Genomic DNA, 14,840 nt, shown 5'->3' with positions numbered 1-14,840 from the left:
TACTAATTTCACTCAACAAGTCTTCATTTACTATGTAGGCCTCAGGAGTATAAAACTTTATAACTTAATAAAAACATTGGCTATAACTATATACTCTTTGTTCATGATAATTAGGCTGTCTGGCTGAACAATAATAAAACAATACTTGGGTATCAAATTCTATTTTTTTTTATATAGCACTTAATAAGTTCTACATAGGCAGCCAGTGGAACCTTGGGCCCCTACATAATCCTGTGGAACACTCTGCACTGTCCTAATATAACTCTGAAACGGAACCTGTGACAAAAGTAAGGTTTTTCATTTAGGTGACTAAGAAACTCCTAATAGTTTTTACCCCAGGGAGAGAAATCGCTTGAAGACCACAAATTTTTAACTGTTACTCCAGACCTCCTGGTGGCCATATTCCCTGGCACATGGAGTGGCCTAGGAGAATGGAGCCAGCTAATCCTCCCTCTTCTCCTTCCCCTCCCTCCTTCCTTCTTTTGCTTAAGTCAGTTTGAGTTGTGTTCTAACATCATAACTAAGAGTCATGACTAATGGACCCTTCCTCTTGATGACTCTCCATGCCCCACAAAGATATGGTGCGCATACACACCTACATGAAGGCCGTCCCATAGCCAGAGATGCATGTACTTATTGCTGCATTAAATGAGTTTGTCAGTTACTCAATGTGGACACGAGGAATGCCTTTTCCCTAGGAGGGACCAGGCAGTAATCTATTTAGAAAACTGAGAACAGAGGAGACAGGGAGTAGAGGAAGAATGGATTGGGACCAGCAAGAGCAGTGTATTTTCAATTTGGAGAGGAAGAGGACTGGCGCCTCCTTGAGGGACCAGGTAAAAGGAGTTTGTTTGTTTAGCCTTGTTGCAAAGGGTATGACATTGGCAAGATACTTGATTAATGAAAAGGACACAGGACTGGGTGCCTGTGTGTGTTTGGGGGTAGAGGAGGGTGAATCCAGAAGTGAAGAGACACCACTCCAGAGGCCCAGAGGCCACTGCCACAAGAATCCATGTCTCCATAACCACTGAATGTGGGGAGCTAGACAGCTCCCCAGATGCTCAGTACTGGAGACCTAAGGCAGGGGAAGTCTGTTTTCTCAGCCTTCCTTAGTGTGTTTACACTAGGACTGACCCTAATTGAGGGCCACAGGGTTTTTTTATACAACTGAGTTCTGTTTGCAGTTTTTATTTATGAATGCTAGTTAGATCCCCAAGACCTCAGAAGCACGGATGCTAAATAATCTGTTCTGATCCCTCATCTGGCAAGAAGAAGAGGCAGGATTAGATCCCAGGTGTTTAATGACCAGGTCACACCTCCTGGGTACTAAAGTTGAGATTAAGGGTTCATTACACCTAGCTAGAAGACAAAGGACCATAGACTCTGGGAACATCTATGTCAACTGGCACAACACAGTTCATAAAGACAATGTTCTGCATTCTACTTTGGTGAGTAGCGTCTGGGGTCTTAAAAGCTTGTGAGAGGCCATCTAAGATACAACTATTGGTCTCTTCCTGTCCACAGCAAAGAAGAGTGAAGAAAACCAAAGGCACAAGGGAGCGATTTGTTCAAAGGACTAATGAACCACCTGAAACAGAGCCTACATGACCCCAAGACCAGAAGAACTAGATGGTGCCAGGCTACTACTACCAACTGCTCTGACTGGGATCACAACAGAGGATCCTGGAAAGAGTGGGAGAAAATTGTAGAACAAAAAAGATGAGACTTACTCGTCTGATAGAGACTGGAAGAAACCAGGAGACTATGGCCCTAAGATACCCTTCTGAAACCATTCCCAGAGAACACTTCCCAGCCAAGCAATAGACAAGCCCATAAGATAAATAACACCCAAGAGGAATGTTCTCCTTAGAACATGAAATCAAATGGGTAGTAACTGCCCAAAAGCAAAGATCAGAAGGCAGGAAGGCATAGAAAATCAGGATGAAAGGAAACAGGGATCCAAGGGTAGAAATGGGAGAGTGCTGACATGCTGTGGGGAATGAAACCAAGGTCACGAAATTCTTTATGTACAAACTATCAAATAAGAAGCTAATTTGCTCTATAAACTTTCACCTAATGAATAAAAAAAAAATAAAAATTAAAAAAATAAAAATTCACTTGTAGGAATAAACTTTCACCTAATGAACAATAAAAAAGTAAATAAAAACAATTAAAAAATAAATAAAAATTCACTTGTAGGAAATTCACTTGTAAGCTACAAGATGCCCAGAAAGGACTTCAGTAATAAAAATGAGAAGATAAATTTGAGAAGTGAAAATTTAAAATGTTATGATCTATTCACCATTATTGCTATTACTACCAGGGTACTCTTCCTTCCTGTCTTCTCCCCAGACTGGGTGGAGAATGTACTGGCTCCTCGACATTTCTATTTCACCTGCCCAGTACTGATGTGGCTGTAAAACAAGAGAACCTTAAGGTCATCTAGGCTGTAGGACGCTGTGGTCTGAGATCTACTCTGTTCTGTGGTTGTTGTTAGCTGCTGTTGAGTCAGCCCCCACTCATAGCAACCGTATGTGTGATAGAACACAATGTTGCCCAGTCCTGCACCATCATAATTGTTGCTATATTTGAACCCATTGTTGCAGTCACTTTGTCAGTTCATCTCATTGAGAGTTTCCCTCTTTTGTTGACCCTCTCCTTTGCCAAACATGATGTCCTCTCCTCCAGCAATTGGTCCTTCCTGATGATGTATCCAAAAAAAAAAAAAAAAAAAGTAAGCTCTAAATATCCCAAAAGTATAGCCACACACACAGTAGAAGTCAATTCCAAAGCCAACAAGTTTTCGTTGAAAATAGATTTAATCTTATTCAAATTAGAAATGTTCTGTGTCTCCCTCCCAACCCACCTCCAAAGGTCTCCTCTTGACAAATGAAAAATCTTCTGAGGAAAGTTTTTGAAGAGAGTAAAAGAAAATTTCACATTTCTTCCCATGTTGATCTATCAAAAGGTACATGATGAAAAAATTTCAATGTATGACCAGTCCATGAGGTGTTCAGATCATTCAGTTGGAGGGAAGGTGGAGAAGGTGGAAAATCAGAATCACTATGATGATTTGAAGTGTGAAAGGGTTCTCATCTACCCATGTCAGTTAACACTGGTGTAATATGCAAAGAAAAATGACCTTCCAAGGCAAAGGTTTCACTGAGCAGAGGAGAACAGAGAATAACAATAAGGGTAGAAAAAAGCCTTCTGAGAAGGCTGGTTTGCATTCAACTGGACACTAAAGGCCAAGAGTGAGAAATCAACATCCCATGATCAGGAACTTTAAAGACACACTCACTTCTCTATTTCTGCTACTACAGGCATTCCCACCATTCTAGCCCCCAAATTCTAGAAAAAGATAAGAAGATTAACAAACAGAGAATGCAGAAACTTCTTGATTTTGTGCCTGGAGGAACGGCAACAAAACCCCTGTGTTCGTTCTGTCTGCAAGTCAGCACCCTCCTCAGAGGCAGTGAGGGGGCTTCTCCTGCAGGGGCTCAGCTGGCTGGGCCACTGCTTCCTCCACGGTGCAGCACGGAGTGCAGGTTTCTAGGCAACGAGGGCCTGTTTGGCCATCTTGCGGATCATGTAGTTGAGGATGCCCCCATTGTGGAAATAAGTGAGTTCCACATCTGTGTCAAACCTCATGACAGTCTGGAAGGTCTTCCCGGTGTCCAGCTATGACGACAAAGAGGCAGAGAAGAATCACTGAGGGAGAAGGCAAGAGCACTGGCAGGAGGAGACTCTGCCCATCCTGTCTACAGCCACTCCAAGTGAAGTCTGCACAACAGCTACACCCAGGGACATGACTGTCTGTGGCCCAGCCCACACCTGCTCAGTCAGAATCTCCACGTTAACAGGATCCCCAGGAGATGTATGTGCATGTTAACATTTGAGAAGCACTGCTGAGTACAAGTGATGGAGGCGATGTTGAGAACTGGCAAGAGCTTCTCAGGGCAGCAGCTGCTAGTGACAACTGGCATGCTATTTTTTAAACTCTCTCTAGGGGTTTCCTGTGGACAGAAGCGTCTCCGATCAGCAGAGGTTTCATTAATATTGTTTTTATGTTGCTCTATCAAAGGTAGATGGTCAAAAAATTTCAATGTTTGTCCCAGGCACATATCCTGGGACACAGACCTCAGCATGTGCCACTGCCTTGGTGGCTAAATCACCCCTGGGGCATTGCTGCTGGTCAATTCATCCCTACCTTGCCTAGGAATCTGCATTTTCACCCTTGGGCTAATCAAAGCCTTAAGGGTAGGCTCAAGGATAGGGTGAATGTGTCTGTGGGTCACATTTTTATAATCAAGTGGTTTTTAGGTAATGTGAAAATGTCGCATCTCAGAGCTCTGGTCACTATGCTCTGTCTGAGTAAGACTGGGAGGAATAGGAGAAATGAAGCAGGTTGGGGTTTTGAGGTGAGACTGAAACTGATGATAACTCTATGAATAAACAGAGAAATAAGCCAATAGTCATCATCCTCACTACCATGTTGAGAAGGCGGAAGAAAAGGTGTTAGTAGAACTCCTAAGTCTTATGCGGTCCTATTGAATGACTTTTTTTTTTTTTTATAATAACCTTCTAAATTCCACTAATTTTCTCCTAATAAGACTGATTACAAACACAGGGCCTATTTTAACTGGGTCTGGCCAGGGAGAGGTCCTGCTTACCTTCACCTGGACTTTCATTCGTGGTTTCAGGTCTTCTGGAATGATGATAGTGTATCGCTCCAGCCCCGTGAGTCCCAGGGTATTTGCATTCTCCCCAGGCAGGTATTCAAGGGGGATCACCCCCATCCCAACCAGGTTACTGCGATGAATGCGTTCATAACTCTCTGCCAGGACAGCTTTGATTCCCTGATGGAACAAATGAGTAGTCGGACACAGTTCCAATCTTTTCTTTACGTACACAGAAACACAAAGGGTTTCTTTAGTCACAATTGTTCTCACACCTAAATTCTTGGTAAGTACTAATTAATCTTTATCTAAAATATGTACCATACTCTAATTATAATACAATACAATACAATCCTCTAAATATAATACAATTATAATACAATAGCTAGTTTTCATTGATTGAGTACAATGAACAGGTACTGTTTAAGCACTTAGGTGAGTTATTCCATTCTCTGCCAGTCCTAGGAGGTAGATGCTGTTATTGTCCCCCCTTTACCCAGGTAGCCAGCTCTGGTATTTGAGCCCACAAAGTCTGACTGTGTACCATGTACCAAGGCACTGGCCTTTCAGTGGTAGAATTCTGGCCTTCCAGGCAGGAGACCCGGGTCTGATTCTAAGCCAGTGTGCCTCATGCACAGCCATATGTTAGCGGTGGCTTGTGTGTGGCTATGATGTTGAACAGGTTTCAGTGGAGCTTTCAGCCTACAATGTGGATCAGAAGTAGACTAGGAAGAAAGGCCTGGTGATCTATTCCCCAAAAATCACCCAGTGAATACTTTATGGCCCATAGTTCTACTCTGACACACATGGGGTCACCATGAGTTAGAATTGGTGACCCTAAAGGACAGAGTAGAACTACCCGATAGGGTTTCCAAGGCTGTAATCTTTATGGAACCAGACTGCCACATCTTTCTCCTGTGGATTAGCTGGTGGGTTCAAACCACCAACCTTTTGGTTAGCAGCTGAGCGCTTAACCACTGCACCACCCAGGGCTCCACAGTAACAGTGCCAAATCAAACCAAACCTGTTGCCGTTGAGTCGATTCTGACTCATAGTGACCCTTCAGGACAGAGCAGAACTGCCCCATAGGGTTTCCAAGGAGCAGCTGGTAGATTTGAACTGCCGGTCTTTTGCATAGAAGCTTAGCTTTTAACTACTGTGCCACCAGGGCTCTACCTCACCGCTGGCCTGGGACAATGGCCTTAAATAAATTTTGGGTCCTCAACCTCTGAGAATGTTATGAAAACCATGGACCTTTTCCCCATAAAAAAGGGCAAAAATGTACACCTCTGAACATAGATATAGAAAGTTCACAGACCCTTCCCCAAAGCCCTTCTCCCAGCCCCACTAAGATTCATGGTTTCCAGGATAAGAATGTCTGATCTAAGGGAACAAGTTCAACTCCAGATTACCCTTCAGCAAGTGGAATAAATCCAGACCTACCAAGAAGCTGGAGATAAATAAACATTACATGCTTTTCTGAGCTTTCTCTTCCATGACATCTTCTTGGAAAGTAAAGTAACAGATGGATTTGTTTCTGGGAACCTTCCCAGCTTCCCTTCCTTTTTAGAGGGGCAGAGTCTGCTAGGATCTCTCTACTTCATACTCACCAAAAGGAAGGGGCCCTTGGCTGCCCAGTCTCGGGAGCTTCCGGAGCCATACTCTTTGCCAGCCAGAATGATCAGGGGAAGCCCGGCCTGCTGGTATCGCTCAGCAGCATCAAACACATCAAGCTGAGGGAAAAAAAATGAAGGTTTTATAGACATGGTAGAGACTAAGAGTATAGACATAGTCCAAGTATAGACACAGTCCCAGTGAGATCTGGTGGGAAGTGCAGGGTCAGAAGGGTCTGCAGATGGCCAAGTCATCACAGGGACAACAGAAAACCAACCAGTTCTCTGGTCTACAAACCCCCAATTATCTCGATCCATTTACTTCCACGAAATGGAATTTTCTCTGAACTGAAGCACCTAATTTTTTTCCTGGTATTATAAAACATTCAAATCCTAAGGCATTAGGGGGAAAAGGAAACTAGATTTGAATTTTTTTCCTTTCCATTGATCACACTATTCTAAAACTGAAAATAAAAACTTTTTTTTAGTCACCCTTTTACATGGAGGTCAAAGGTAGAGACAATAGAAACACAGATGGAAGGAAACATAAATCAATAAAGAACAAGAAAAGATTAATATTTTAATGTATGAGAAACATCTTACGCAGATAAGATTCGTTTCTTAGAGAAACATCGAATATTCTGCTGAGCTGAAACTTCACAAAAATACCTGATACCATTGCCAGTGACTGAATAATAAAAGTTACTTTTCCTGACTACGTTAAGTCAGAAAATAAAATCCCTCAAAAGAGAGAGGGATTTTCATTTGAAAGGAGCTCAAGAAGGGTATTTAATCATGCTCTTCTTAAGTAGGTTTTCATAAATTAGTATTTTGCTAGACTGATGGAGCCTTGATTAACTTCACGTGACATTACTTAAATCCAGGTAGATATTCTGTATGTTTTCAGCTGGAAGAACTCATGAATATAGAAATTGTTACAGGAAACAGTAAAAGCCTTCTTCTATCCACAGAAATTGTCCAATCCTTTCAAAAACCAGAAAGAAAGAACCTCCCTGATATTTTCAGAGATATCTATTACTCGCTTGGTTATCAACAATGTGGGACTGTGTGTTTTAAAAGCCCTGATAATCCCATGGCAAAGTTGGTCATGTTACCTAAGGCCAGACGGACTAAGCCCAGGTTGGGAATTCTGATCTCCTGACTTTTCTATTACATGAGCAATACTGAGGGTACCAAATGCCTTATAAAGCAACAGCTCCCTGTACTCTCTACAGAAGAGAACAAAAATTATAGCTGTTTCTTCTGCTATTTTGCCTCTATATCTAGGTGTTATGTTTATACTGTTCTTCATTTCTCCATTTTTTGTTACCAATTTCCTACTATGACAAGGATTTAGTTCTCTTAATCTTTATCTCCCATCCCCACCCCCAAGCACAGACTTCCCCTCTCCTCAATCTCCCAATAAAATTATGTCATAATTTTTGGTAAGTCAGTATTTGGTGTTTACATTTCTACGATTAAGTAAATACTCTTTACACCTGAGCCATGTAATATACTGATTTCCTTTCTTGGCAATTAAAAAAATTTTTCCCTGGAATTAATAATTATCTTTTTTGTGGGTGTGCTCACCTGTTTCTATGTCTTTATCCATTCATTAATCCCCAAATGCTCTGCCTGAAGTACAAATCTTCTCCAAATACCTTCAAATTTTTCAGGTAATCTGTTATTTTAAAATCCTTCTCATGGAGCTATCACTCCTAGAGCCCTTGGTCATATTCCAATTTAGACTGACTGCTCTCTAGAGAGTGCAGTGCTGTTATAGAAAAATCTTCCCTCACCACATCCTGGGGATTCCCTTCATTTCCATTTCCTGGATCCCATGTTTTCCCTTTTTTTGATTTACTCCCTCATTTTGGTGAAACATTCACCAAGTAGCTTTCTCAGAGAGTGACCAAGAGATATGTTCAAAGCTTTTGAAGATCTGAATGTGTCATTACTTTCACTTGACTGGTAGCATAATGGGCATAAAATTCTAGGCTACAAATCATTTTCCTCAGTCTAAGTTTCCAGTACTGCTGTTGAGAAGTCTTGTGCACTTCTGATCCCCAGTCATTGCATGTAAGCTGCTTCCCCCCACCCTCGGAAGTTTCTAGATCTTCTCTTTATCCCTGTGTTCTTAATTTCACCAAGCTGTGACTTGGAGTGGGTCTTTTTATTCATTTGACTAAGCATTCACTGGGCCTTTTCAGTCTGGGGTTTTGGATCCTTTTAATTTGGGGAATTTTTCTTATTATTCCTCTCCTCCATTTTCTCTGTTCTCTTTTTAGCATCTTTTTTTTTTTTTATTTAGTCAGATGTTGGGCCTTCTGTGTGTGGTTCAGTCTTTACTCTTCATACATTTTCTAATTTTCCATATCTTTGTCTTTTTGTTAGACATTCTGGAAGATTCTCTCAACTAATCAGCTTTTCCTTTGATTTTTTTTGACTACTTTTTTCCTCTTTTTAATTTAAATAGCTTTTTCTTATCCTCTATTAGCAACAGAAAATCATTTCTTATCTCTCTCTTGCCTTGTCTCTGCCTTCTTTCCTTTTTTTCCCTTCCCTGTTCTTTGACTAGGCCTGTCTTTCAACTTCAAGACTTGGCTCAACGGTCTATTCATCCTTGACTCTGCCTTCTTATTTTACATGAGGCAATAAACATCTAACTAGAAGGTCTCTGTCATGGTAGGGCTTGTAAACATGTGAGGTTCACTGATCAATGATTATCTTGAAGAAAGAGTTGCAAAAAAGTAATCTCAGTTATGAGTGAGGCAGTATGCGTGGTGGTAAAGAGCATGGACTTTGAAGCCAGAGTCCTTGAGTTCTACTCGAAGCCTCTCCACTCTGTGATTTTAGGGGACTGTGCTTCAGGTTCTAAATTTAAAATGTGCATAATTATGAAACTACATCAAAGTGTCGTTACGAGGACTAAATACTTAGAACAGTACCAGGATTGCAGTAAATTCTACATAAATATTATTAATATTTATTATATTAATACTTATATTATTAAAAGCGTAAGTATTATTTTTAAATAAGCAGCTTTGCAGCATTCGCTGGGAAGAGAACTGACACTGAAGACCTACTACATGTGCCAGACATGTGGTAGGTATTTTACCTGTCATTCCATTTACTTTAACCCTCAGAGTCTTAGGAGGTTGGTATCACTTCTATTTCACAGCAAAGAAAAATGAGGTTTGGAGAGGGAAATAACTTGCTGAAGATTCCTCAGCTGGTATGAGGTGGAGCTGGGATTTGAACCCAGGTTTGTCTGACTCAAAGTGCTGGCTTTCCTCACCTCTCACATATCTGCAATTTGTAAACAAATATTCCAGCTACAACATTCCAACTCCAGCTGACTCCAGCTGGGATCCAGGCAGGCCTGCAAGGGCCTCTACATAACTAAATTACGCTAACAAAGCCACAGAACAGCATTTCTTTTTTTTTTTTTTATTTAAGTTGTGCTTTAGGTGAAGGTTTACAGCGCAAATTAGTTTCTCATTAAACAATATACAAATTGCTTGGTGACACTGGCTGCTAACCCTGTATCAATACTCTCTCTCCACCCTGGGTTCCCTGTTTCCATTTGTCCAGTTTTCCCGTCCCTTCCTGCCTTCTTATCTTTGCTTTTGGGCTGGTGTGCCCATTTACTCTTGTATACATGACTGAATTACGAAGTACGTTCCTCACATGTGTTATTGTTTGCCCTATAAATCTGTCTAATCTTTGGCTGAAGGGTGAATTTTGGGAGTGACTTAAAAGGGTGCAGAGTTAAAAGGGTGTCTGGGGGGTCACATTCTTGGGGTTTCTTCGGTCTGTCTGACCAGCAAGTCTGGCCCTTTTTTGTTTTTTTTGGTGAATTTGCATTTTGTTCTACATTTTTCTCCTGCTCTTTCCAGGATCCTCTATTGTGATCCCTGCCAAAGCAGTCAGTGGTAGTAGGTGGGTACCATCTAGTTGTTCTGGGCTCAGAGGTTGTGGTCCATTAGTCCTTTAGACTAATCTTTCCCTTATGTCTTTGGTTTTCTTTATTCTCCTTTGTTCTAGCTGGGATGGGACCAGCATATGTATTCTCTATGGCTGTTCGCAGGCTTTCAAGACCCCAGATGCTACTCACCACAGTCGGATGTAGAACATTTTCTTTATAAACCATGTTATGCCAATTGAGCTAAATGTTCCTTAAGACCATGGTTCCCAGCCCTCAGCCCAGTAGCTCGGTCCCTCGGTGAGTTTGGATGTGTCTGTGAACCTTCTATAACTTTGCCTTGGTCAAGTTATGATGACTTCCCACAATAGCATTTATTGATAAATATCTTCTACTTTTTAGCCTGGAACATTCCTCCCAAATTCTTTGAACTAATGAAATTTTACTCAGAGGCTTTTTAAGTACAACACCCAGGAAGTTAGATTTAGTTAAACTATGAAGCAGAAAGAGGAGATTTTGTAGGTTAAAGGGCATTTCCATCAGTGATAAATCCTACACACATGGACACCTGGTAAGAGGGACTATAGGAAGCTAAAGATAGATAGGGCTTTGAAGAAAAATTGAGGCCAAAAGGAAAATAACCATGCAAATATCCAACCACCCAGACGAATGCTGGTTTCTCAAGTAGCAAAGAGACAATACTCACAATTTCTCCAGAAGGCAGATGTATAGTCTGTGGTGCCTGCTTGTTCAAAAATTTGTTTAACAAGCGAATGTTGGCAAATGTCCCCCGCACCATGATGGCGTCATTACCTCGGCGGGAGCCGTAGGAGTTGAACTCTCGTGGAGTCAGGCTAATAAGGCAAAGCAGAAGAGGAGCTAGTTTGGTGAACCGAGTGAAGATTAAACTTAGCTTACACCAAAAAAAGAAAAAAATTCATCAACCTAGTTATTTCTCTAAATCTGTTAATCACTTCTCCAAGGCAGAAAAGCTATTCCCATTGCTTCAACTGAGGGAGCATGAAAGGGGAACTGTGGGGTGGTGAAAGACAGAAACCAATACTCTCCCAGGGTCAACTTACACTCTTACAAATCTGGGTAAAAAAATCAGGAGAATTCTAATAAGGGTATTTATTTTATTTATTCAGCAAGGTAGTCTTGTAAAACTTCATATAAAATAGAAATAAAAATAAATGAAGAAGAATTGAGAAAATGGAAGTAAAGAGAAGAATCAGGGTAGACAGGCCAGATGCAGTTAAGAGTGTTGGAAAACACAAAGTATGTTCCATAAACTAATCAGAGATAGGTTCAAATTTGTCCCCAAGTTATCAGGAACTCAATGAAAAGGTAAGACACTCAACTTGCAACATCACTGACCATTTTCATAAGATTAAGAACAAAGAGTGCCACAGAAGCAGCAGGGCTACTCTTTGTCCGGAAGCCAGAGAAAAACCCTGCCTATGGGTCCCAATGAAAGGCAACTGTGTGATATCAGGAAAAACACCCCATAGTTAACAGAATGACCAGTTCACTGGGCTGTTGCTTAGAATGCTGGCAGTAAGGTGTGAGTGTCAATGTGATTTAATGGTTGGATCCAGTTTGAGGATTAAGACAGTCTACGAATGGGCTTCAGGAGCAGGTGTGTATGTCAACAAATCCTGAATTTGTATCTAAATGTTGTGGGTATGTGCATTTTTCTGAGGGGGAATTATATTTACTTCCATTCATGTTCCTAAAGAGTCCACATCTTAAAAGAGGTCAAGAATCACCAATCTAAAGTAGAGGCGTCTGGATTCTGTTCCTCAAATTTGTACTGGGATTGTCTGGAAGCTTATTACTTGGGCCACTACCCTGAAGAAGTTGATTTAAGAGGTTGGTATGAGAACAAGGAATTTTCGTCTCCTCAGGTAATTCTTGTGTAAAGTCATATTTGGGAACCACTAACATTGATAAATATTGGTATATCACATCATAGTAGATAATACTGGTATAATAACTGTTAATATCGATATATGACCAAAGGATTGAGGAATGTATATATGAACTGAAAATCCTTGAAGCAGCCCTCCGTAAACGTTAGGTTTTTCAACCTAGACATAGTAATGAAGTTCAGATTATATCATTGCTGTGTGCCTGAAATGTAACTAGGCTTATCACCACAGATTAAGGGCAGAGCCCTTTACTTTAACAATCTGCCAAACTAGGGGCAGCGGTATCAGTTGAGTCCAATGCTCAAAAAGAAGGTCACCCTCCTCTTCCTCTTCCTGAGGGATTCCTGTGCTGATGGATTTTCCCATGAAAGCTGCTAAGCAGATACAGAAAAAGCAGATGGTTTTCAAGCTCCATGGTTCAGTGAAAACCAAGAATCTGATTCCACAGAGATGCACATGGGAAAAGAAAAATACTGGCCCCATTTATCCTTATTTTTGCCATTAGTCTCTGCCTCCCTCCCTCACACTTACCCTCTGTTAGTTAAGTAGCGAGCAGCAGGGCTGTTTCTTGCAATATTTCCAGCTGGAGAGATGTGGTCAGTTGTTACTGAATCTCCCAAATTTAATAGCACATAGGCGTCCACTACAGATTTAGGGGACTGAAGATCCAAAGTCTAGAAAAGAATACAATAAGTCAGCGTTTGCCCAGGTTTTCTCCAACAAGTCACCAGGTGAGCCTCAACAGTAGCGGGCCGTTGGGCCTGAACCAGACGACAGTCCTGCATCAAAGCACAGAAAATTCTAGTTTTCTGGTTTTTATTAGGGACACTTAGAAAAGTAAGGAGGATTTATTTAAAATATTCGTATCTCACCCATGAAGGGAAGGCGAAGTATTGGCACGATCCCCTCAAAAGAACAGGGATGCAGTTGAAAATGACGCTGTCTCTTGTCGCACTCACAGAACTTCTCAGATGCTGAGGACAACTAGAATCCTGCCTTTCATGCTCCCCTTCCACAGAGATTTGGCCAGGGACCAGGAGCTCCTTGATCGTCATTTTCAGGGAAGATTTTCCTTGTTTCTATGGGTCTAAGACTTGAATATTGCAGTCCCTCAGGCTTACTGAGTCTATGCGTAGGAGGTACTTGATCACCAGAGTGTTTCTACACAGCCACACAGAACCACTGGACAGAGAAATTTTAGGTCCACTATCGCCCAATTATCTCAGCTTCCTAAAATGCCCTCAGCATCATCTGCTTGGATTTGCAAGGGTTTTAATTAAATGGGTAGTCAAAGCAAGGACATAGGGGTAACAAAGTAGTTTTTATAAGGAAAGAAACCTTTTGAAGGGCTCATTTTGTTTAGAGGAGGAAAAAAAAGTCATACCAGGTTTTCAAAGAATGGTGGTGATTTAATGTATGTGGATTTGGGATTCCAGCAATACAGCTTTTCCGATGAGACTGTTAAGGCATTCCAGCTTTCATTCACGGTCTTAAACAAACAAACAGGCAGATATAATCACATTCCCTTTTAGGGAAAATTTAACATACAAACACAAAATATATTCAAGTTGAGAGTACAATAAAAACTATTTTTATTCTAAATCGTCAGACACAAGAGTTTTTTTATCCCAAGATAATGCCATGTACATGACTTAAAAATATGGCAGGCAGCCACTAAGACGGCCTCCAGAGATCCTGCCTCCTGGTATTCTTACCCTTATGTGTTCCCTCCTGTTGAGTGTGGGCTGAACTTAATGATTCATTTTCAAGATTAAGTTATAAAGACACTCTAGCTTCAGTTTCTCTCATCCTCCCTTGCTTGTTCTGATGGAAGCTGGCTACCATGTTGTGAGCCGTCCTGTAAAGTGTGAGGCTTCTAGCTAACAGCCCGTGAGAAACTGAGGCCCTCAGTCCAATCATCCTGCCAATAACTGAGCTTACAAGTAGATCCTGCCCCAGTTGAGCCTTCAGATGAGACTGCAGCCCTGGATGACACCTTGCTTGGAGCCTTGCGAAGGTAGAGGCACTCAATTAAGCCATACCTGGTATCCTGAACCACACAAACTGTGAGATAATAAATTAAGTTTTAGGATAATTTGTTGCACAGTGATAGATGACTAACATTTACACTTATATATAGCTTGTGAGATTGTACCAAGAGGGAAATTATTTGCCCTCTGGACATTTTGGGAAGTGGATTCCAGATCCCATGGGCACTAAATAGCAAATGACAGCTGCTGTGTATTAAAATCAGCTTGCATTCTCCCCTTAGGCCCATTAACTCAACCTCTGGAGAAATGCATTTAGCTCAATGCCTGCCAAACTTCCTCACACCATTTCCCAATGAGTGGCTTGTGGGAGAGCATGGAGCTTGACTATGATCCTTGTTTTACCCTCTGCCTAGATACCTCTGCTCTCTCATTTCAAACCACTAGCCCCAACCAGAGGCCCCTGGGTCAGCGCAACATAGAAAGCAGCAAAATGACTAAGAACCAAGAGTCTCAGAAAATGACAGAGTCCTATATATTTTTCTCCCTATCTGACAAATGCACAGAAAGTTTTATTTATTTCAGCAGTTTGGCATTTCCTCCTGAGTGGCTTCTTTCATTTTTTTTTTTTTTACCCCCTTCCATTTTTTAAATAGTATCCAAATAATGCATTCTGAGAGGTGAATTTGGCCAACTGACTCAAC

The 14,840-nt window shown here is 41.3% G+C and overlaps 1 protein-coding gene across 1 annotated transcript in view; it reads right to left on the bottom strand.

Annotated features, from left to right (window-relative positions):
* Positions 1-2,812: 2,812 nt before the first annotated feature.
* ACO1 (aconitase 1) overlaps positions 2,813-14,840 on the bottom strand; it is a 68,870-nt gene continuing 56,842 nt past the window's right edge. The window contains exons 16-21 of the mRNA XM_049896818.1: positions 13,533-13,637; positions 12,680-12,822; positions 10,924-11,071; positions 6,290-6,412; positions 4,674-4,859; positions 2,813-3,681 (exon numbers count right to left, since the gene is read on the bottom strand). Of these exons, the coding sequence (XP_049752775.1) occupies positions 3,553-3,681; positions 4,674-4,859; positions 6,290-6,412; positions 10,924-11,071; positions 12,680-12,822; positions 13,533-13,637 (834 nt within the window). The 3' untranslated portion in view covers positions 2,813-3,552. The remainder of the gene's footprint in view (positions 3,682-4,673; positions 4,860-6,289; positions 6,413-10,923; positions 11,072-12,679; positions 12,823-13,532; positions 13,638-14,840) is intronic.

Source organism: Elephas maximus, chromosome 9 (assembly GCF_024166365.1).
Source record: "Elephas maximus indicus isolate mEleMax1 chromosome 9, mEleMax1 primary haplotype, whole genome shotgun sequence".
Taxonomy (NCBI): Eukaryota; Metazoa; Chordata; class Mammalia; order Proboscidea; family Elephantidae; genus Elephas; species Elephas maximus.
This window is presented reverse-complemented; position numbering and strand designations above follow the sequence as displayed.